We start from the raw sequence: 22038 nt of genomic DNA on the forward strand, positions 1-22038 counted from the left end.
ACACTCACGCACAAGGTGTGAGCAGTTTGCAGGGAGGATGTCTGCAGCCTTATGGTGTGTGAGTGTGTGTGTGTGTGTGTGGATACTATGAGTGTGTGTGAGGGATAGTGTCGGTATGTGTGTATGTCTGAGGTTATATGTGGATTGTGTGTGAGTGCACGTGGGTGATTGTGTGTGTGGTTTATTTGGAATTGATGCAGAAGACATAGCTGCGATATTGACCGTAGATTATAGGGAGAACAGGCCGCTCATCGGTTGCTCATATCCACAGTGTGCTGTAAGAGGCTCTTCCTTTTACAGTCCTCTGACAGACTGGACTTTACAGGAGCCATCAGAAACTAGGGCTCGGCCCAGCTTGCCTGTGTTTGAGTCCACGTGCTCCAGATCTCAACATGCATGTGCTCCCCTCATATACACAGAGACATGGTTCATGCTATAGCCAATGTTCAGGAACAGCCCAGTATTCAGACTTGGTCATGTGACAGGGTATGTTTCCATCATATCCTATTCATCCGGAGACCAGGTCATGTGACAGGGGTTCTCACACCTCACCATGTTCATCCTGAGACCCAGTCATGTGACAGGGTGCTCACATCTCACTCTGTTTGGCCTCAGATCAGGTCATGTGACAGGGGTGCTCACACCTCCCCCTGTTTGGCCTCAGATCAGGTCATGTGACAGGGGTGCTCACACCTCCCCCTGTTTAGCCTCAGATCAGGTCATGTGACGGGGGTGCTCACACCTCCCCCTGTTTGGCCTTAGATCAGGTCATGTGACAGGGGTGCTCACACCTCCCTCTGTTTGGCCTCAGATCAGGTCATGTGACAGGGGTGCTTACAGCTCACCCTGTTCTCTCTCTCACTCTAGGGCGCATGGGATACCCTCACCCCGGGCCAGACAGCCTTCTCATGCTGAATGGTAAACCACTCTCTTCTCCTCCAATCGTTGTTTGCTTCTGTTGTCACCTCAAACCAACTGATTTGCATGAAGTATTCTATATGCAAATTATTCGTACAGTGCGGGCTCAGGAAACTTGGATCAAACTGCCAAACGAGGCATTGCAGTTCAAATATGAACCAAAATTCTGCAGTTACACAACCTATTTCTCACCTCACCAATGTTTTCAGAAACATATTTTAGTGGACCATTTGGGTGGAACATGAGAGAGTTCATGAACAGGACGCCATGTTACTCTGGTTTGAAAAGTGTTGGGCCGAAACCAATCAAATGCCGGCACACACTCTGTCCCCCTAATCACCCCCTATATTTGATTGGTTGCACAATCCATCCACCTCATCACCCCTACATTTGATTGGTTGCACAATCCATCCACCTCATCACCCCTATATTTGATTGGTTGCACAGTCCATCCACCTAAACACCCCCTATATTTGATTGGCTGCACAACTAGCCTTGAATTCCTGCCAATTTAAATTCTGCGAGTTGTTACTGCAAAAGAGAATCGAGTCCTCAGTCGGCCAACCTGGTTAAAAAACCTCACAGCGCTCTCTCAGGTAGCATTAGCTTGCAGGTGTTAGCCCACAGTGCTAGCAGCTGATCCACTGAAGTGTACTTATCACACGTGCAGCTATGACATAAAGCAAAGATCTGCCGTAAGCTGTAAGCAAAACTGTGCAAAGATATGCGGATGGTGACAGTGCTCTTGTGCTGTGGGGGTGTGTTCCGGTCCTGTCCAGTTTGGATCAGTGCAGGCTTGGTTCTGTGGGGCTTTGCTCTTGAGGTGTTCTGTTCTGTGAGATTCGATGCCGTTTTGCCGCGGGGTCTTTGTGGTTTCCAGGTGGGTTTCTGTCTGCCAGCAGGGCTGTCACGGTCACCACATAACCGTCATACCGACGATTACAATAACCGTAGGGTTAAATTGCCATCAACACGACGACGGGTTCCACCTTCTGTTCCTTCTTGAGAATTAAGAATTTTGTGCTTTCTGTTGCATTTTTTGAGTTCCCTCAAGTAACAGAGGAAGTGTATGCCCAAGCATCAGCTTAGTGAGTAATACTGAGGGTGATGGTTTTAAGTGTCTTGCAGATAATAGGTTACACATAGCTAAAAATGGCTCCAAGAAGACAGGGAAAAATCCAGACTATCCAAAAATAGCAAAGCTGTCCTTTACAGGTGCTCATGGGGGATCTGTGCCCAGGGCCCGACTTCCTGACTGTTAAAATGTGCTCTGTGCTTTATTCACATGCAGCAAGGAGTTATGGGAGACGGCGAGGTAAAGCTCTTCTAGTGATTGGCTGTCTGAGCACGTAGCATTGCAGTGCCTGGCCTGTTCTGTGTGTGGATGTGTGTGTGTGTGTGTGTGTGCATGGATGTGTGCAGGTGCGTGCGCCTGTGTGTGTGTGTGTGTGTATGGATGTGTGTGTGCCTGTGTGTATGTGCATGTCTGTGTGTGTGTGTGAGTATATGTGCATGTGTGTGTGCACATGTGCGTGCGTGTGTGTGTGTGTGTGTGTGTGTGTGTGTGTGTGTGTGCCTGTGTGTATGTGCATGTCTGTGTGTGTGTGTGAGTATATGTGCATGTGTGTGTGCACATGTGCGTGCCTGTGTGTGTGTGTGTGTGTGGGTGTGTTCATGCGTGCGCTGTGCCTGTATGCTTTCTGTGTGAATGTGTTTTTGCGGGCTTTGCGTGTGTGTGTGTGCGTGTGTGTTGTTCATGTGCGTGCACACGCGTGTAACGCATCAGACACCCCCCTCCCTCCCTCCCTCCCTCAGGTCGCTCCTCCCTGTTCCCCATTGACGACGGTCTCCTTGACGATGGTCACGGTAACCAGGGAGTCCCCGGGGGCCTGCAGCAGAACGGCGAGCGCACGGAGCGCTTCTCCCGCAAGGTCTTCGTCGGGGGTCTTCCTCCCGACATCGATGAAGGTGAGCTGTGGCGGGGTCGGGGATCAGGGCTCTGCCTCGCCCCCCGCCCCCCCCCAATCCCCCAATCCCCCAATCCCCCATCCCCTCCCATGTTTTTGCGTTTCACGACCTGGGATTGGGGACTGTGCTTGTCTCACTCGTCCTTCCTCTCCGTTCTCTCACTCTTTCCGCTCTCTCCCTTTCTTCGTTCTCCCTCTCCCTCTCTCTCTCTCTCCATTCTCTCCCTCTTTCCATTCTCTCCCTTTCTTTGTTCTCCCTCTCCCTCTCTCTCTCTCTCTCTCCCTCTGCAGATGAGATCACCACTAGCTTCCGCCGGTTTGGCCACCTGGTGGTGGACTGGCCGCACAAGGCCGAGAGCAAGTCCTACTTCCCCCCGAAAGGTACTGAGCCCCAGGAGCCTCCTCCTGAGACCACCTGGATGACATCATCCGCGGCGGGAGACTGCAGCCATTTTCAAAGCTGTCTTCTGTCTTCTCTGATCGGCCTCTCTGACTTCAGGGCTTCCCAGTGTCCTCATCCACTCAGAGTTATACACTCAATCAGTTATGCCTGTACTCACAGAGTTACGTCTACACTCACAGAGTAAGAGCACTCACAGACTTATGTCTACACTCACAGAGTAACAGCACTCACAGAGTTATGTCTACACTCACAGAGTAAGAGCACTCACAGAGTTATGTCTACACTCACAGAGTAACAGCACTCACAGAGCTATGTCTGTACTCGCTGAGTTATAGCTGTCTGCTATAACTGTCTGCGTTTCTTTGACTAAGAGCGTCTGCCAAATGCCCAAACTCCGGCTGTGACCTTTCCCTGGAATGAGCGGGACTGTCCTGCTTGTTGCCTAGGTTACGCCTTCCTGCTGTTCCAGGAGGAGAGCTCTGTGCAGGCCCTGATCGAGGCCTGCCTGGAGGAGGACGGAAAGCTCTACCTGTGTGTGTCCAGCCCCACCATCAAGGATAAACCGGTGAGTTTAACAATGCGTAGCATGGCTTTATCGATGAGATTAATAACACCCATCGCTGCTCGACCGATGAGATTAACAAGTGAAGGGTGGTCAAATTAAGTGTCTGAGAGCTGGTGTGTGTGTGTGTGTGTGTGCATGCATGTGTGTTGGCTGGTTTTCTTCCAGTTTCTCTGAATGGCTTTTCTGTGCAGCTGCATGTGCCAATGCTGGGTCACTCCTGTATTGGGCCACAAGTAAAGATTATCATTGAAGCGACTTGTGCAGTGTGCAGTTATAGCTCATGACTTTATAATGAATAAAATTTTTTTAAAGGTTTGAGGCTAATAAAATTGAAGTTGGTCTGAGATAATTCGGGCCTTGGATTGGCCCTTGTCCTGCATCCCTGGTTCTGCTCTCTCTGACCCCCCCCTGCTGGTGGTCTGAGGTGCTGCGTTCTGCTCTATCTGAGCCCCCCTGCTGGTGGTCTGAGGTGCTGCGTTCTGCTCTCTCTGACTCCCCCTGCTGGTGGTCTCTCGCACTGCAGGTGCAGATCAGGCCTTGGAACCTGAGTGACAGCGACTTTGTGATGGACGGCTCCCAGCCCCTCGACCCGCGCAAGACCATCTTTGTGGGAGGAGTTCCGCGGCCCCTCCGAGCAGGTAAACCCCCTCCCCCCGCAGGTAAAGCCCCTCCCCCTCCCCCTCCCCCCGCAGGTAATCATAACCATAACTCGCTCTCTTAGTTTTTGTCCTCTAAAACAACTTCAGTTTTGTCAACTAATACTAGTTTTTGCAGATTCAAATCAGATTCTGCTCACAGCTAACAATGCATCTCCACCCAGCACCTGCTGTATCTCGTCCTGCTTCTGAAGTTAGGAACCTGTGTCTCTCTCTCTCTCTCTCTCTCTCTCTCTCTGTTTCCTGGCCTGATTTGGGCCCGTATTGGTAAACCTCCAGGGGGCAGAAGTGCTGATGTAGGAAACCTCACAGGTTCTCCCCCTCTCTCCCCCCCCCCCCCCCCCCCCCCCCCCCCCGCAGTGGAGCTGGCGATGATCATGGACCGGCTGTACGGGGGCGTGTGCTACGCCGGGATCGACACCGACCCGGAGCTGAAGTACCCGAAGGGGGCGGGGCGAGTGGCCTTCTCCAATCAGCAGAGCTACATCGCCGCCATCAGCGCCCGATTCGTCCAGCTGCAGCACGGGGACATCGACAAGCGGGTGAGTGGCCACGCCTCTTAATCTGAGACTGTGAGAGAGAAAGAGAGGGAGGAGGGGGGGAGAGAGAGAGAGGGGGGAGGAGGGGGGGAGAGAGAGAGAGGAGGGGGAGGGAGAGAGACAGAGAGAGAGAGAGGAGGAGGAGAGAGAGAGAGAGAGAGAGGAGGAGGAGAGAGAGAGAGAGAGAGAGAGAGGAGGGAGAGAGAGAGAGACTTTTTGACTTTGACTTTTAAAACCCCGTTTATTGTTGATCACACAATCTTAATCACTTTGCAGCCCCAAAGAGAGAGAGAGAGAGAGGGAGGAAGGAAGGAGAGAGAGAGAGGAAGGAGAGAAAGGATGGGTGGGAGGAGAGGGAAAGAAGAAGGATAGAGAAAGAGAAAGAGAGAGAGAGAGAGAGAGAGAGGAAGAGAGAAGGAAGGTTTGGTGGAGGGAAGTCATTGGGAGGTGTTCTGTAATTCTCTACATTCCTTGTCCAGTGTACGCAGATGCACTTCCCTCCATCACCATGGGAACTGCTTTTTAATCTGTTTTATCCCATCCCTGTGTTTCATTAAAATGGAAAATGATTTCTCTGGGGAGATGAATATGCAATTGGTGTTAAAAAAAATAAAATAAAATCATATAATTTTGCCTTTAGTTTGTTATTCAGATTGGTGGAGGGGCGGCGGAACTCAGTCAGGCAGAACCCCATTGTTAATCAGATTTTTTTTGTTGTTGCGGTGATTGGTTGCTTCGGTTAACCCCCGCCCCCCCCCCCCCCCCACCGCCCCACCCAGCTGCAATCCAAATGCTTCACAACCCGCCAGCCTGGAATAATTACTAGCCATACACAATTTAATTTCCCTTTTCACTCAACTGGAAGCGATTTTTTTTTTTGTGCTCGGCTCAGTTTTATTATATTTTTTCCGTGCTGTTCTCCACCAATCAAAGCAGGGAAATAAAAGCTGCTGTTCACTGTAAGAGTGTCCTGGCGCGACTTACAGCGGAGTGGTAATTAGCTCTCTCTCTCTCTGCCTCTCTCTCCCCCTCCCTCCCTCCCTCCCTCCCTCCCTCTCTCTCAGGTGGAGGTGAAGCCCTACGTGCTGGACGATCAGCTGTGTGACGAGTGCCAGGGGGCGCGCTGCGGGGGCAAGTTTGCGCCCTTCTTCTGCGCCAACGTGACCTGCCTGCAGTACTACTGCGAGTACTGCTGGGCGGCCATCCACTCCCGCGCCGGCCGCGAGTTCCACAAGCCGCTGGTCAAGGAGGGCGGGGACCGCCCCCGCCACATCTCCTTCCGCTGGAACTGAGGGGGCGGAGCCAGGCCCAGGCCACGCCACACCTCCTTCCGCTGGAACTGAGGGGGCGGAGCCAGGCCCAGGCCACGCCACACCTCCTTCTGCTGGAACCAGAAAGTGGAGCTGTGTCCCAGAGCAAAATTAAGTGCACTCTTCTCTCCTGCTATCACACACACACACACACACACACACACACACACATGCACACACACACTCACACACGTGCACACACACACACTCACACACACACACACACATGCACACACACACACGTGCACACACACACGTGCACACACACACACACACACACACACACACTCACTCACACACACACACACACGCACACACACACTCACACACACACACACACACACACTCACACACTCACACACACACACACACATACCTGCACCCACCCATTAATGAGCTTTTACCCTCCCCCTCCCCCCCCCCTTCACATCTCAGGCTCTAATAGACATTTATTTTGTGAAACTTTCATATTTTCCAGAGATGGGGTGAGAAAAGTGAGGCCATTTTTTGTAGTTTTTCCAAATTATTTTTCTATGTGAGATTTAACAGTGGTTGCTTTGAGAATGTTACTGCATGGGGGCAGTGTTTTCTGCTGCTATCGCCTTACCCCCTCGCCCCAAGTCCCCCGCCCCACGCCCCCCATGCCTCCCCACCCCCCCACCCCATGCCCCGAGCCCCACCCCCCGAGCAGGGAGGGAATTGTGCACTTATTCCAGGAAAGCCCCGACACTTAGCTTTCTCAGTTCTGCCCCAAGTCATTTAACCAAAGGTAGCCAAGCACAGAAAGCAAAGCTGAAGCATTTCTGCCACAAAACAAATCTTTATTTTTTAACCTTACTGTTTGCTGTGTATTCTTATCGGAAAAAAAACCGTAGGGTTCTGCTCTCCATTATGACCTGCAAAAAAATAATACCTCATTATTATTATTATGATCATTATTGGTATTATGAAATAAATAGATCCGGTTTGTTATAAGCTGTACTAAACATTTTAATCACAAGCTATATTAGAAGCTTTGCTGCTATAAGTGATATATGAACAATATTTACAGTAAAGGTGTTATATTTAATGCCGTCTATGAATACAGGTTGTGAAAGACAACCTGCACTGGGAGTTGAAATGCAGTTGATGCACACACATGCGGACACACACACTCGTGTACACACACATGCGGACACACACACTCGTGTACACACACATGCAGACACACACACTCGTGTACACACACATGCAGACACACACTCGTGTACACACACATGCACACTGACATGCACTCATACACGCATGCGCACACACAAACACACACACACACACAGACATGCACGCATACACGCACACACACACTGACATGCACTCATACACGCATGCGCACACACAAACACACACACACACACACACAGACATGCACGCATACACGCACACACACACAGACATGCACGCATACACGCACACACACACAGACATGCACGCATACACGCACACACACACTGACTCGCACACAAACACGTTCTCAACTGCCGTAAGAGATCAAAATGTGAAGAAAAATAACCTGCATGTTTATGTGTGGAAAACAAATGCATGCACTATAGAAATTAATGACAGAATTTAGGTTAAAAAAAAGAAAGAAAAAAACATAATCAATTACAGAAATTTGAAATATTTATATTACAGAAGGACATTAAGACTTTACATAGCATGAACAAAAACGACACAATTATAAATGAAAAGACTAAACGTAACGATAAAAAAATAGGAAGTAAATCCTTGCATGCCTGCGTGTGATCCTCCTGGGAGTGTCCCGAGTAGCAGTCATTACCCCCCCCTCCCCCCCCCCCCCCCCCCGCGACCCTGCGGCCCCCGTGACTCCCGCGACCCTGCTCCCGGAGCGGGACGGGCGGAGTGGTCGCCTGTACACTGTAGTGTTCGTGTTGTTTTGTGCTCCGTGGGTCCGTTCGGTGTGGATTGAGGTTCTCAGTGTCGTTCTGTCTTAGATGTCGACGAAATTGAACTCAAATAAGCCGCCATGTTCCCCTCGGCCTGGGCGCTCAGTCACCTCTGGGGGAGCAGACTGTCAGCGAGGCTTCTCCATTGCAAGGTAGTCCTGGCAGGCTGTTAGGGTGGGGTAGGGAGGGGTAGGGAGGGCAGGCTGTTTGGGTGGGATGGGGAAGGCTGTTTGGGTTGGGTAGGGTATGAAGGGGAGGACAGCCGGTTTGGGTGGGGTAGGGAGGGGTAGGGAGGGCAGGATGTTTGGGTGGGGTAGGGTGGGGTAGGGAGGGCAGGATGTTTGGGTGGGGTAGGGAGGGGTAGGGAGGGCAGGATGTTTGGGTGGGGTAGGGTATGAAGGGGAGGACAGCCGGTTTGGGGGGGTAGGGAGGGCAGGCTGTTTGGGTGGGGTAGGGAGGGCAGGCTGTTTGGGTGGGGTGCGGACGGCAGGCTGTTTGGGTGGGGTAGGGAGGACAGGGAAGGGTGGAGTATGATTTATGTTTGCGTTAATGCCATAGTCAGCGTAACACACCGTGATTAGACACGCGCTGACGCTTTGCAACGTTAAAAAAGAGCGTCCAGACTTTCATTGGAACAACAACAACAACAAATCTAAATGTATGATCTGTCCACGCAGAGGGAAAATGTCTGGACTGAGGTTGTGTGGTGAAGCTGTGGCTTAGAAATCCACTGACCAGACAGCCATAGAAAATTCCGCGCTCTTATTTTGTCTAATTCCCAAGTTCTAACTTTAGTAAGGAGAATTATCCATCCACGTTGTATAGTGATGTCAGCGTTGTACGTCTTCTGACAGTGAGTCTGTGGATGTTGCTGTGGGTGGGTAGTCGGTGTTGAGTGTGGGCAGTCGACTAACCTGCTGGTTTTGTACTGTAGTCCTGTGTTTCATGTCAAAGTTTGCTGTCAAAGTTGGTTGTGATTCAGACTTTTAACGTGTACTGTCACTAATCTGTTCAGGAGGTGGGATTTGAAGATTTTTTTTCTTTAAGTGTATTATGAGTGTATAAAATTATTTATGTATTCTATCCCCAGTCTTCTTCAGTCCGTTTGGACTGTTTGTGATGTACTGTTAATTTGTAGAGAACCTCCTCCCCAACACTAATTTATTTGTTTTTTTTCTTGTTTTGTAATGTTCGGTTGGGTTTTAAAGAATATATTTCAAACGATTTATATATTTTTTAAATTTGTTTTGTTTTTACTGTACCAATGCATTTCCAAAATCACTTTATTTTTTTCAGATCTTCTACGTATTTTATAATTAATTCTACAAAATGATTTAAAGAAACTTTATTTTTTTTCGTAATAAGTTATTTAAAAGTTCCTGAGGAAAAGGCCTCTGGGACAGTTTTTTCTATGTAAATGAAAGTAGGTCATTTAATATATCTAATATATAGAAAAATATATGTGTAATATATGTAAGGGCAAAGAATGATTACAGACTCGAAGGGCTTTGCAGAGCTGACGACAGGAACAAACCACGTGACTAAAAACGGCCGCCTCATTGGTGGATTCACGGGAGAGAGTGTGTGGGAGTGTGAGAGCACAGGCCTATTAATCTACTTGATGTCCCAAAAATCTCCTGGACTTTTCTCTCTGGTCCTCCCTGCCAGATGGTGGCGCTCTCAGTGGGCATTGAATTTATAACTGCTGTCCTCTCTCGTCAGGTGACGGAGAAGGAAGAAATCACCCTTTGGACTGTATATCACATTTACAAGCTTATTTATTATTATTATTATTTACATTTTTTAGGACGGTACATAACATGTACCCTTTAAATGTTGAACACTTGCTGCATCTGGTTTGTTCCCATAAAGTACGGTACTTTTTTTTAATAGGCGTGTATTGGCTTTGCTCCACCCACTCTGAATGCGTGTGGTTCTGTTGGAAATAAGCGAGAAAAACAGCATTTCTAAATTCATGCAATTACATATACATTGATGTGTTAATATATACATTCTAAATGTATGTGGCCTGTTTTATTTAAGAGGAAGGAATCGTTCGGTTTTATGTTACTTTAATGGAAGACACTTGAGATTCCCCCCCTGCTGTTATCTAGCCAAGGCAGGTTTCTCCTCAAAGATACTACGAAACTTGAATATAACACATTTTGAACGGCTGACTAAGCTAAACTCTGTGTTGTGACGTGCAATACTGTTTCTAATGTTTGTATAAAAAAAGTAAGAATAACAGTGTAAACCTTTTTAATGCAGATTTATTTTTTTCATTGCATATTTTGCAGATTTATTATCCACGGTGTCATTTTTTACAGTTGGAAAAGAAACCCCTTTTTGTCATTGCGACTATTTTTAAATCCAGATATCTTTGTACTGATGTAAATGATTGTAGTTATTTTGGATAGTGTTTTGCTAACAAAAGGAGAGAATTTTTCATGCATATTTTTATTTTGTTTTGTTTCTTGTTTTAATCAGTTTTTCAATTTCATTATTTTAATAGTAGCTAAATATTTGGAATAATTTTTCATATTCTGTGTCATTAACATTATTTTGTATTTTTATGTGGAAATAAAAATATATATAATTTTATGATGCTAATTGCTAAGATTTTATTTTATGTTGAATTATTTTTGGAGCTAAAATCTTTGTAATATTGTTAAAGTAACTAGTTTCTAAATCAGAGTTTGTGTATAGATTCACACAACTGGTTGACGAAGTGCTTGGACTGTAATTATTACTGAATGGTTCTTTGATATGCAAATTAATATCATGTTGATTTTTATTTTTGTTTTGTATTTAAATGGGGTGTTAATCTTATTTCTTTCATTTCCTAAATAAAGACCCATTCTGTTTGGACACAAGATGACCACTTTTCCCCGTTATTTGACCAGCCTTTCCCCCCAGATGTGCGGCCCCCTCAGCCCTTGATAGGGGGCATGTCCTAGTGTATTCAGGAGAGCCATGCAGATCGTTAACATTAGCCTGTTTTTTTTATTTCTGTAATCTGACAGGGAACGTCATTTTTGAGCTAACCGCCGCAAAGTAAGCCTTCGATGGTCATGTGATCATTCAGTGAAAGGACAGCATATGAGGCCGTCAGGACCTGCAGTTGTAGTAGACAGCGTGTTTATGGTGACATCCTGTGGACAGAGGCGGTACTGCAGCCTGTTATTTTATATCTTAATCCACAGTTCCTACATGCTAACCGCTAACAGCCAAGAGGGCTGGGAGGACTGAAAATGGAGGAGCTACAATTTGGGGGAAAGGGGAGGGGCTCCAGTATTGAGAACAGGGAGGGGCTACAGTTTGGGGTGGGGAAGGGGCGGAGCTACAGTGAGGTGGGGGTAGTGGTCTGCATGGACACAAAGATAACTTTGGTAAGAACATCTTAAGAATAAACAGTTCAAATACATAAGCTTGTTAATGTATAACTCAGACTCCTCTATCCTGTGTTCATAGTTTTTTCCAATCCTGTCCCCCTGTTGGATGTGATTTTCTCAGCTTGTTCCACGAGAACACGTCAGCACGTTCGCTCACACTGGAGCCCGGTCCGGTCGGTGCTGATGTCACTTCCTGGCAGAGGCACAGAGGGAACACATGGCAGCAGCTTGCCTTGATTACGGCCAATGAGGCGTTTAATGGTGACCTGGCGCGGCCCTTCCCTCTGAGATCCGCCGCCGCGTGCGTGCCTGTGAAGAGCTCCCCTTCCGCTTGTTCCCTCTGCAGCAATCCTGCTCCGTACGCCCCAGACAGATGTTCCATCGCCAGGGCCAAAGCCCCCCCCCCCCCCCCCCCTCGGGTACTGCATCAGCACGGCCGCCACAAAGCTACAAAACTGGCTTCGTAACGGGACGTGTTTTCACTGGGCGTCACAGGAACCCGCGCAGATCTGTGACTCTGACAAGGCAAAGAGAGTCAACTGTTTATCGATCTCCATTATGATAAAGACAAAGTTTACCCCCCCCCTCCCCCTCCCCCTCCCCCTCCCCGGCGTGTAGAGCACTGAGCTCACTATAGCCCTCGTGTTTCAGTTTCTTTCACTGAGTAGTATGAGTCATATGGGTTGTAAAAATTAATGTGCTTTCAAAAACATTTTTTTCCCTCTATTTCCCTCTTTCCCTCTCTCTCTCTCTCTTTCTGTGTGAGGGTGTCTGCACTTTCCACACCCTCAATCCCTACAGCAGATGTTCAGATGGCAGCTGGAGCTGCTCCACCCCCCTCCCCCAGAACTGGATGGGACGGGGGTGTGGGAACGGTATGGTTCTACTGGGCACTGTGTGGGAAACGAGTCTGCATGTTAAACAGCCTGTACACTAATGAGCTCGTGCGCTAATGACCCTGGAAGACAATGAGCCAGTGTTAGCGGCTACGTGTTCAGGGGTAGCGGCTACGTGTTCAGGGGTAGCGGCTACGTGTTCAGGGGGCCCACTGCGTGTTCAGTGATGTCTGCGTGTTCAGGGGTAGCAGCTGCGTGTTCAGGGGTAGCGGCTACGTGGTCAGGGGACCCACTGCGTGTTCAGTGATGTCTGCGTGTTCAGGGGTAGCGGCTGCGTGTTCAGTGATGTCTGCGTGTTCAGGGGTAGCGGCTGCGTGTTCAGGGTAGCGGCTGCCTGTTCAAGGGGCCCACTGCGTGTTCAGGGGTAGCGGCTATGTATTCAGGGGGCCCACTGCGTTAATGACTTTGTGCTCATGAGCCAGTGTTGGGTTACCTATGTTCTGTGTTAGTGAGTCGGGGTGTTAAGGTGAGTAAGGCAATGCTCCTGCACGTTGGGCTGGACGAGGAAACCGATGGTGGGTGGATGTAGCACAGGGCAGGCTGAGCGCCAGGACGAGTGGGGGGGGGGGTGCTCTGTGAGATTACGCAGACGACGCGGGCGAAACCGCAGGAGAAGGACCCGATTACCATTCGGCATGCACAGAGACCGGAGAACACCTGCGTCTGCGCTGCATGAGGAAAAGCAGGGGAGAAATGCAGGGAGAGAGGGAGAGGGGGAACAGAGGAGCAGAACGACGGAGGGGGGAGTAAAGAGGGAGAGAAAGGAGAGGGAGACAGAGAGAGAAAGGGGAAGAGAGAGGGGAAGAGAGAGGAGGGAGAGGGAGAGGGAGAGAGACAGAGCGGGATGTTTGAGAAGAGCGCTCAGTTCTGCAGCCAGCTGCACAGCTGCAGTCTGATTGGTTGATTAGTCCCAGGTGAACGGGACAGGTGAAAGGACCCCCACACCCCACCCTCACAGAGAAGGTAAGAGTCACACGTTTGGTTTTAATGAGAGATGTTATGACCAAGCGGCGGTGGTGTTAAGTTGAGCTGCAGGGGGAGGTTCAGCAGGGTTAGCAGCTGTGGTGTTAAGTTGAGCTGCAGGGGGAGGTTCAGCAGGTTTAGCAGCTGTGGTGTTAAACTGAGCTGCAGGGGGAGGTTCAGCAGGTTTAGCGGCTGTGGTGTTAAGCTGAGCTGCAGGAGAAGGTTCGGCAGGGTTAGCGGCTGTGTTCAGCCCCAGAGCTTTCCTGCGTTGGATCGCTGGCAGATTTGCGACCTTTAAAATCTGCGACGGAACGCGGAGGCACAGGAGTCTCCCCAGCTCGCCTCTAATCTCTGTCTGCGTCGGAAAAACCCGCCGATCGGCGGGTTTCAGACGGGTCGCGCTGTGCGCGTTCCAGACGTGGGCCACCGCAGCAGCGCCCGTCAGAGAGGCACTGAAGCCTGGATTTACTTCAGTACTCCCGGCTGTGCAGAAGGGAGGGTGCGTAAGAACTCCGCTCTGGAGAAGCGCGGCTGAGGGGATTCGGGCTGGTGCTGCAGGGCGTGTGCCGCTGCTGGCCTAGAAAGGAGCCGTTTGATAATGGAACACAAAGCAGGAGGGGAAGTTCATCCTGGCTCCTCCCACCTCTACCTGTCCCAACAGGTGCAGAGTTTACAGAGACTGCTTCCATCTGCCATACCCGCTGAGGCTATGTGTTTTTGTGTGTGCTTGTGTGTGTGTGTGTGTGTATGTGTTTGTGCATGTCAGTCTGTGTGTGTGTGTGTGTTTGTGCATGTCAGTGTGTGTGTGTGTGTGTGTGTGCGTGCATCTGTTCAGGCATCTACAGAGAGGGAGAGAGAAAGGGTCCAGTAAGGTCTGGGAGAGAAAGAGAAAAGAGAAAGAGAGAGCAAGAGGCATAAAGGAGAGAGGGAGAGAGAGAGAGGCCAAAAGAAGGAGAGGTTTGAGAGAGAGAGTCTGAAAGGAGAGAGGGAGAGAAAGAGAGGCCAAAAGAAGGAGAGAAGGTTTGAAAGAGGGTGAGGTTTGTTGCGTGTGATTGCTCCTTTGAGTAGGACTGCATCCTCTAACAAAGCAGCGTATCCATGGTTACCTGCTCAATGTTTTGCGGGAAACAGGCAGTTCAGACGTAAACAAACATTCCTGCAGGGAGCGGCGCAGGAAGCGGCGATGCGCAGGACACACCTCGCTTTCGCTCTTCCTGTGCAGGACACACGGCGCGTTCGCTCTTCCTGTGAGCGGTGCTTCTCGTGTGTGTGCGCGCAGCAAGCTGAGCGCGGACGCTGCACAGCTTCTCGGACGAGCAGAAATTCCTCGCCTGGCGCGTTTCCCAGCCGACGGGCCCGTTTCCCAGGCGACGGGCCCGTTTCCCGGCCGGAACTCCGCCAGCTGTTTAGGGATGACGTACGGCCCGACAAAGACACGCCCACGCGAAGGCACCACGCGGGAAATGCGGACGAGATCTGCAGTCGCCTGTCGCTCTTTCCCCTTTTCTTTCCCATTTTCTGCAGCCTTACTGCAGCCAGAGTGAACGTGGCGCGTCCTCATCAGGGCAGTCATAGCTATAGATTGCGTGTGTATTGTTTCTGAGTCGTTAGAAACATACAACGCCACGTGAGGCTGCAAGGCGCCCAGCTGAGAACCGCAAACGAGCGAGAGGACTGAGTGCTGAAAGCCCTGCAGGGACGCAGAGAGGGGCATAAACTCACTGGTGGCTCTGATGGTGCTCAGCTGCACAAACTCACTGGTGGCTCTGATGGTGCTCAGCTGCACAAACTCACTGGTGGCTCTGATGGTGCTCAGCTGCACAAACTCACTGGTGGCTCTGATGGTGCTCAGCTGCATAAACTCACTGGCAGCTCTGATGGTGCTCAGCTGCACAAACTCACTGGCAGCTCTGATGGTGCTCAGCTGCACAAACTCACTGGTGGCTCTGATGGTGCTCAGCTGCACAAACTCACTGGTGGCTCTGATGGTGTTCAGCTGCACAAACTCACTGTCAGCTCTGATGGTGCTCAGCTGCACAAACTCACTGGCAGCTCTGATGGTGCTCAGCTGCATAAACTCACTGGTGGCTCTGATGGTGTTCAGCTGCATAAACTCACTGGCGGCTCTGATGGTGCTCAGCTGCATAAACTCACTGGTAGCTCTGATGGTGCTCAGCTGCTTCAGCTTCTCCAAGAATGCTCACAATGCTAAATATATTATCTCACGCATGACATTCACACTGTCTGCAGATTTACTGAACTCCATCCAACTTCCTGTTTTGGCAGATTCTCTCTCTCCCGTGTTTAGAAATATTTCAGATAGTTTGTCCGTTTTTCTCTGTGTTTTGACGGTCTGTGCTTGCCCTCAGGAAAACTATTTGATTTACATAAACACCGGGCCCAAGGGGGACAGATCTGCTCTCTATCTCACCAGTGAGTTTGTCTCGCAGTCAGACACAACCGCGTTCATGAACACAAGCAAACGCACACTGACTCAGTCGAACACAAGCATACAGATGAATATGCACATGCATAACACACATGCAAACACACACATGCATGTGCACAGAAGCGTGGACCACATGGCAAATGCACACATGCACAAACAAATATGTCCATGCACACGTTCACAAACACACACGCTGTACACACACACTGAGTCCGATGATGTAACTGACGAGTGGCTGATGAGCGCCCCCCCCCCCCCCCCCCCGCATTCTTACGCAGTTAACAGCGCCATCTAAAGCCGATGGAGCGGCAAAGCCCATCTGCATCTGTCCTCGCTGTACCCACCCCCCCCCCCCCCACCCCCCGCAGCTCGGGTTTCATCTCACAGCTACCGAGGCGCTTGTGTTATCGCTGAGGTATGCGTTCCACCAGCGTCCGTGACCTGAAACTGCGCAACATCACGCACCGGGTGGGCGTTTGGGGAGGGGCGGGGGGGGCGGGGGGGGGCTGGCTGGGCGGGGAGGAGGAGGGGCGGGCGGGGGGGCGGGGGGTGTGTTGGCTTGTTCTTCGCGGGACCCGCTCTGACTGCGAGCAGGGAAACGAGGTTTTCGGTGTGCTTGCTCTCCCCTCTCCAGACGGGACGGAACGCGCGATCCTGTGGCCCGCCGCGGAGGAGAATGAGGAGGCGGTCTGCCGGCGCGCAGACGGCCTGAAGCCGCGCGCTCCAGCGGGGGAAGACTGCGCCGAGCCGCGCGATCCACGCCTGGCGGGACAGCCGTGGGGTACGTACCGCCTGAGCGCTCTTCCACTTCTCTCTCTGGTCTCCCTCCGCTGAAATGCTTTCTCTGACTGGATGAAGCCCAAAGGCTGCGTGCTGTGCTTCTCACCAGCCAAACCTCCCCTCCCCTCTAGTTCTGTTCCGTTGATCTGTTGAGGGAAACAACTCAGATCTAACAAGCAGAGTGTAAGCTCCAGTCCCTGAGCTAAAATATGGAGTTAAATCGCAGTAACTGTAACTGAGTGAGTGTGTGCACTTTGCTCACACTTCACGGTAAGCTGGTGTGCAGCCATGCTGTTACACACTGAATGAGTGTATGACTGGTCTTCTGAGAACCTCAGCCAGCTCAAACACTTGTTTTGTAGTTTAGTGATGTTCCCTAAGATACCCGTCCTGGCTGGATGATGGCAATGCATCATGTGCAGCCTCAGCTAGAGCGGGTAACATCAGTGTGCACATGTTCTTATTTTTCCCACGTAGGATGCGTGTCAGATGTGTGTTATTCGCAAACGTGAGCGTGACTGTGCAGGCAGATGGCTTAGTGTCAAACTGGCCCTGACAATGCAGACGCTGCTGAATGAGGAGAAACAGACAGACAGACGGGGCTAAGACAGACAGACAGACAGACAGGGCTGACACCTGCAGAAGGATGTGGCTGTTCTCTCTCCCTCCCCCTGCAGGTGTCAGGATGTGGCTGTTCTCTCTCCCTCCCCCTGCAGGTGTCAGGATGTGGCTGTTCTCTCTCCCTCCCCCTGCAGGTGTCAGGATGTGGCTGTTCTCTCTCCCTCCCCCTGCAGGTGTCAGGATGTGGCTGTTCTCTCTCCCTCCCCCTGCAGGTGTCAGGATGTGGCTGTTCTCTCTCCCTCCCCCTGCAGGTGTCAGGATGTGGCTGTTCTCTCTCCCTCCCCCTGCAGGTGTCAGGATGTGGCTGTTCTCTCTCCCTCCCCCTGCAGGTGTCAGGATGTGGCTGCTCTCTCTCCCTCCCCCTGCAGGTGTCAGGATGTGGCTGCTCTGTCTCCCTCCCCCTGCAGGTGTCAGGATGTGGCTGTTCTGTCTCCCTCCCCCTGCAGGTGTCAGGATGTGGCTGTTCTCTCTCCCTCCCCCTGCAGGTGTCAGGATGTGGCTGTTCTCTCTCCCTCCCCCTGCAGGTGTCAGGATGTGGCTGTTCTGTCTCCCTCCCCCTGCAGGTGTCAGGATGTGGCTGTTCTCTCTCCCTCCCCCTGCAGGTGTCAGGATGTGGCTGTTCTGTCTCCCTCCCCCTGCAGGTGTCAGGATGTGGCTGTTCTCTCTCCCTCCCCCTGCAGGTGTCAGGGTGTGGCTGTTCTCTCTCCCTCCCCCTGCAGGTGTCAGGATGTGGCTGTTCTGTCTCCCTCCCCCTGCAGGTGTCAGGATGTGGCTGTTCTCTCTCCCTCCCCCTGCAGGTGTCAGGATGTGGCTGTTCTGTCTCCCTCCCCCTGCAGGTGTCAGGATGTGGCTGTTCTCTCTCCCTCCCCCTGCAGGTGTCAGGATGTGGCTGTTCTCTCTCCCTCCCCCTGCAGGTGTCAGGATGTGGCTGTTCTGTCTCCCTCCCCCTGCAGGTGTCAGGATGTGGCTGTTCTCTCTCCCTCCCCCTGCAGGTGTCAGGATGTGGCTGCTGGTGGGTGTGTTTTTTTGCCTCTGCCCGTGTGCGTTGGAGCAACAGCTGGGGGGCAGGCTGAAGGAGGCCACGCCCCGTTTGATCTGCAGTGCACCGGGGGTTCCGGGGTCGCCAGGGAAACCAGGCCCCGGCGGGTCTGCGGGGCCCCATGGGGACATGGGTCTGCCCGGTCGCGACGGGCGGGACGGGCGAAAGGGGGAGAGAGGGGAGAAGGGCGACGCAGGTACGACATCACGACAACGCTGAGCGCTAATACTTAGAATCTTACCATCACGACAACGCTAAGCGCTAATACTTAGAATCTTACCATTACTACAACGCTAAGCGCTAATACTTAGAATCTTACCATCACGACAACGCTAAGTGCTAAGACTTAGAATCTTACCATTACTACAAGGCTAAGCGCTAATACTTAAAATTGGGGGGGGGGGGGTTTCCTCATTAAGAGGGTGGGGTTTCTCAGTGGGAGGGTGGAGCTTCTCAGTGGGAGGGTGGGGTTTCTCATTAAGAGGGTGGGGTTTGATAGATGGTTGCTGAATAATGGACATTATGCAACAGTTATCCACAGCCATGGACACGGGAAGTCCAGTTCGCACAGGAAGCACAGGCTGGGTCAGGAAGTCCAGTTCGCACAGGAAGCACAGGCTAGGTCAGGAAGTCCAGTTCGCACAGGAAGCACAGGCTGGGTCAGAAAGTCCAGTTCGCACAGTAAGCACAGGCTAGGTCAGGAAGCACAGGCTAGGTCAGGAAGTCCAGTTCGCACAGGAAGCACAGGCTAGGTCAGAAAGCAAAGTTAAGTCAAACTAAGGCAACGTCATGATTCTCCTTTTGTGTGACCATAATTACGCGGTTGCGATGGTGGTGCGGTTGATGTGACCCGTGGCGGTCGCCTGTGTTCCAGGAGTGAAGGGCCGAGTCGGGCCTACGGGGAAGATGGGTCAGCGAGGAGACCGGGGCCCCGCGGGCAAGAGAGGCCCGGGGGGCCTGGATGGGGACGGCGGCCCCCCCGGCGCTGGGGGCCCCCCAGGAGAGAAGGGGGACAAGGGCCAGCGAGGCCCGCGCGGGACCCCGGGGATTTGCCGGTGCGGGAGCCTGGTGCCCAAATCGGCCTTCTCGGTGGGCATCACCACCAGCTACCCAGCCGAGCGCCTGCCCATCAAGTTCAACAAGGTCCTGTTTGACGAGGGCGGCCACTACAGCCCGCAGACCGGCAAGTTCACCTGCGCCTACCCGGGCATCTACTACTTCTCCTACGACATCACGCTGGCCAACAAGCACCTGGCCATCGGCCTGGTGCACAACGGCCAGTACAGGATCAAGACCTTCGACGCCAACACCGGCAACCACGACGTGGCGTCGGCCTCCACCGTCGTGTACCTGAACCCGGAGGACGAGGTGTGGCTGGAGATCTTCTACACCGACCAGAACGGGCTCTTCGCCGACCCCGGGTGGGCCGACAGCCTGTTTTCGGGGTTCCTGCTCTACGCTGACACCAACTACCTGGATGCGCTGTCGGAGGACTATGCCTGATGGACCTCCACTCCCTTGCACCCCGGCCCCCCCCCCCCCCCCCCCCCCACATGATTAACCTGAGTTTGTGGGAGTGAATGACACTAAGCTGTCAGTCGGGGTGGAAACCCAACGCTGGGTTCCATGACCCAGAGCGGGAGCCCTGCAGGCTCTAGGCCACCAGCTCCCCTCCTGATGCTAAGGCTCTCCTCTCCCTGTTGAACAGAAAGTATTACCTAATGTAACATATAAGAAACACTTGACTTTAGTGGAGCTTTTCCCTCTTTTCCCTCAAATCCGGACCGCTCCAAATCCAGCTGTGGCCTGGAGCCACATAATAACCATGATTACTTTGGTAAATGGTAAATGGACTGCATTTATACAGTGCTTTTATCCAAAGCGCTTTACAATTGATGCCTCTCATTCGCCCATTCACACACACCAACGGTGAAAGGCTGCCCTGCAAGGTACCAATCAGCTCATTGGGAGCAGTTAGGTGTTAGGAGTCTTGCTCAGGGACACCTCGACACACCCAGGGCGGAGGGATCAAACCGGCAACCCTCCGACTGCCAGACATCCGCTCTTACCTCCTGAGCTATGTCGCCCCCGTCCTACTTTATCACTGACCGGCGGGTCTGTAGACACATACCCCCCCCCCCCCCCCAACCACAGCATTCCGTAAGCCCCCCTGGGGTGATTTGGAACAGGTGATCTGCACGTGCGGAGGTCCTGCAGCTCCGACTGAAACACACCGACTCTCCCGAATTAACGTAGAAATGATGGCTGGCAGTTGAACGATTAGAGAGAATTATGGGAACATTTTAAAGACCCCCCCCAGCACACCGTGTTTTTTGAGCTGTTGGCTGTTGACTCACTTTCTGTTGAAGCCATCAGTACAAAGTTAATTCACTCTCCTAGGGAAATCACTCTCCATATCTCTCACTCCCCTTGGCACTCACTCTCTGTGGTACAGAGTTATTCTGATCACAGCTGCAGATCGGGGAGTTTGTTACCAAGGCAATGTACAGCTCAGGCCCAATCACCTCACAGGAATTATATTCAAATTCACTGACCTGAAGCCCATTGGTCGTTTATTATGTGCAAAACGAGACTCGGAAATTATAGTTGTGGGTTTAACTAACTGCTAAGATTGTTTTCCTCTAAATGTATATTTCTGTATTCAGCTCCAGGGCTCTCTCTGCGTGAGTGCTTGTGAGAACCAGATATATATGACGCTCGCGCTTTTGGGTTTGTTTACAATATTATCTAGATAAACAAGACAAGGGCATATGAGTCTCCCTTCACTTGCCTTATATGGATTAGTGACTCAGTGGTGCTATAATCAAGGACAAAAGGTCAGGGATTTGACCCCACTGATACTTGCATGTTCTCTTCCCCCCTGCAAGTATGTCTACCTGGCATCTCGGTCTTGCTTTTTGAGTTCCGTGTGGAAGTGTTTTCTGTTTGTTTGATTGCAGATCTGGCAGATCACAGATGTTCCTCTCTTCGCCTCCACAAACAAATGAAAACCAAAGCCAAAAAAGATTCACCACGCAAAGCCGAGTGTACGATATTAATAAATAAAATAACTTTTATATGAAAGTTGCTATTTTAAACGATGGTCTCTGTTTATATTCTGAATCGCGCACCGTTTTGTCTCCCGTGTACGGCACACATTGTACACAGTACACTTAAGTTATTTTTGCTGTCATCTTGAAAATAAAGTTTGAAATATGGAGAATTTTTGGCTGAATAAGGGTCCGTTTTGGGGAACTTCGTATGGAGGGGGGCCTGGATGCTTAATAAACCGGTGACAGTTCATTGAAAATTACACGAATTTCTGTAACTTTCATTAAACAAGCAAACTGACATCACAGCCACTGACAGTAAGGTTTAACAGCATAGGCTGTCAGGTATTTAGTAGCGTACACTTAATTTGACAACACCAGGCTGTGAAATCTGCGCCTGACAGAATAAAAAATGTCTAATATTCTTATTTACAAGGAAGTTTAATTAAATATAAGGTTAAGTTGTCGTGAAAAGTATGTTTTACTTCATGACTTAACGTGGGCAGGACTGTGTGTGTGAGACCTCTTTGTTTCCAATGAAATTCCT

The 22038-nt window shown here is 51.1% G+C and overlaps 4 protein-coding genes across 8 annotated transcripts in view; 3 read left to right on the forward strand and 1 right to left on the reverse strand.

Annotated features, from left to right (window-relative positions):
- cpeb2 (cytoplasmic polyadenylation element binding protein 2) overlaps positions 1 to 6570 on the forward strand; it is a 14634-nt gene extending 8064 nt beyond the window's left edge. The window contains exons 4-12 of one of the 3 annotated variants that reach the window (XM_035415073.1): positions 868 to 918; positions 2210 to 2233; positions 2734 to 2886; positions 3177 to 3266; positions 3735 to 3853; positions 4377 to 4491; positions 4870 to 5051; positions 6113 to 6354; positions 6406 to 6568. In XM_035415073.1, the coding sequence (XP_035270964.1) occupies positions 868 to 918; positions 2210 to 2233; positions 2734 to 2886; positions 3177 to 3266; positions 3735 to 3853; positions 4377 to 4491; positions 4870 to 5051; positions 6113 to 6340 (962 nt within the window). In that variant the 3' untranslated portion in view covers positions 6341 to 6354; positions 6406 to 6568. Of the gene's footprint in view, positions 1 to 867; positions 919 to 2209; positions 2234 to 2733; positions 2887 to 3176; positions 3267 to 3734; positions 3854 to 4376; positions 4492 to 4869; positions 5052 to 6112 lie in introns of all 3 variants that reach the window. The other 2 variants (XM_035415072.1, XM_035415074.1) reach the window with 2 other exon arrangements.
- The window catches only part of LOC118225953 (tripartite motif-containing protein 16-like), a 972804-nt gene that overhangs the window by 469922 nt on the left and 480844 nt on the right, over positions 1 to 22038 (forward strand). The window lies entirely within an intron of this gene.
- The window catches only part of LOC118225964 (tripartite motif-containing protein 16-like), an 890716-nt gene that overhangs the window by 16934 nt on the left and 851744 nt on the right, over positions 1 to 22038 (reverse strand). The window lies entirely within an intron of this gene.
- Positions 13416 to 20396, forward strand: LOC118226023 (complement C1q tumor necrosis factor-related protein 7). 3 transcript variants are annotated; one of them, XM_035415264.1, is made up of 4 exons: positions 13416 to 13552; positions 16636 to 16782; positions 18395 to 18637; positions 19316 to 20396. In XM_035415264.1, the coding sequence occupies exons 3-4, from the start codon at positions 18403 to 18405 to the stop codon at positions 19942 to 19944; spliced, it is 864 nt and encodes a 287-aa protein (XP_035271155.1). In that variant the 5' UTR covers positions 13416 to 13552; positions 16636 to 16782; positions 18395 to 18402; the 3' UTR covers positions 19945 to 20396. The 3 variants fall into 3 exon arrangements, with proteins under 3 accessions (XP_035271155.1, XP_035271156.1, XP_035271154.1); XM_035415265.1 differs by lacking the exon at positions 13416 to 13552 and adding an exon at positions 16400 to 16416; XM_035415263.1 differs by lacking the exon at positions 13416 to 13552 and having other exon boundaries at positions 16553 to 16782.

This window comes from Anguilla anguilla, chromosome 4 (genome assembly GCF_013347855.1).
Source record: "Anguilla anguilla isolate fAngAng1 chromosome 4, fAngAng1.pri, whole genome shotgun sequence".
NCBI lineage: Eukaryota > Metazoa > Chordata > Actinopteri > Anguilliformes > Anguillidae > Anguilla > Anguilla anguilla.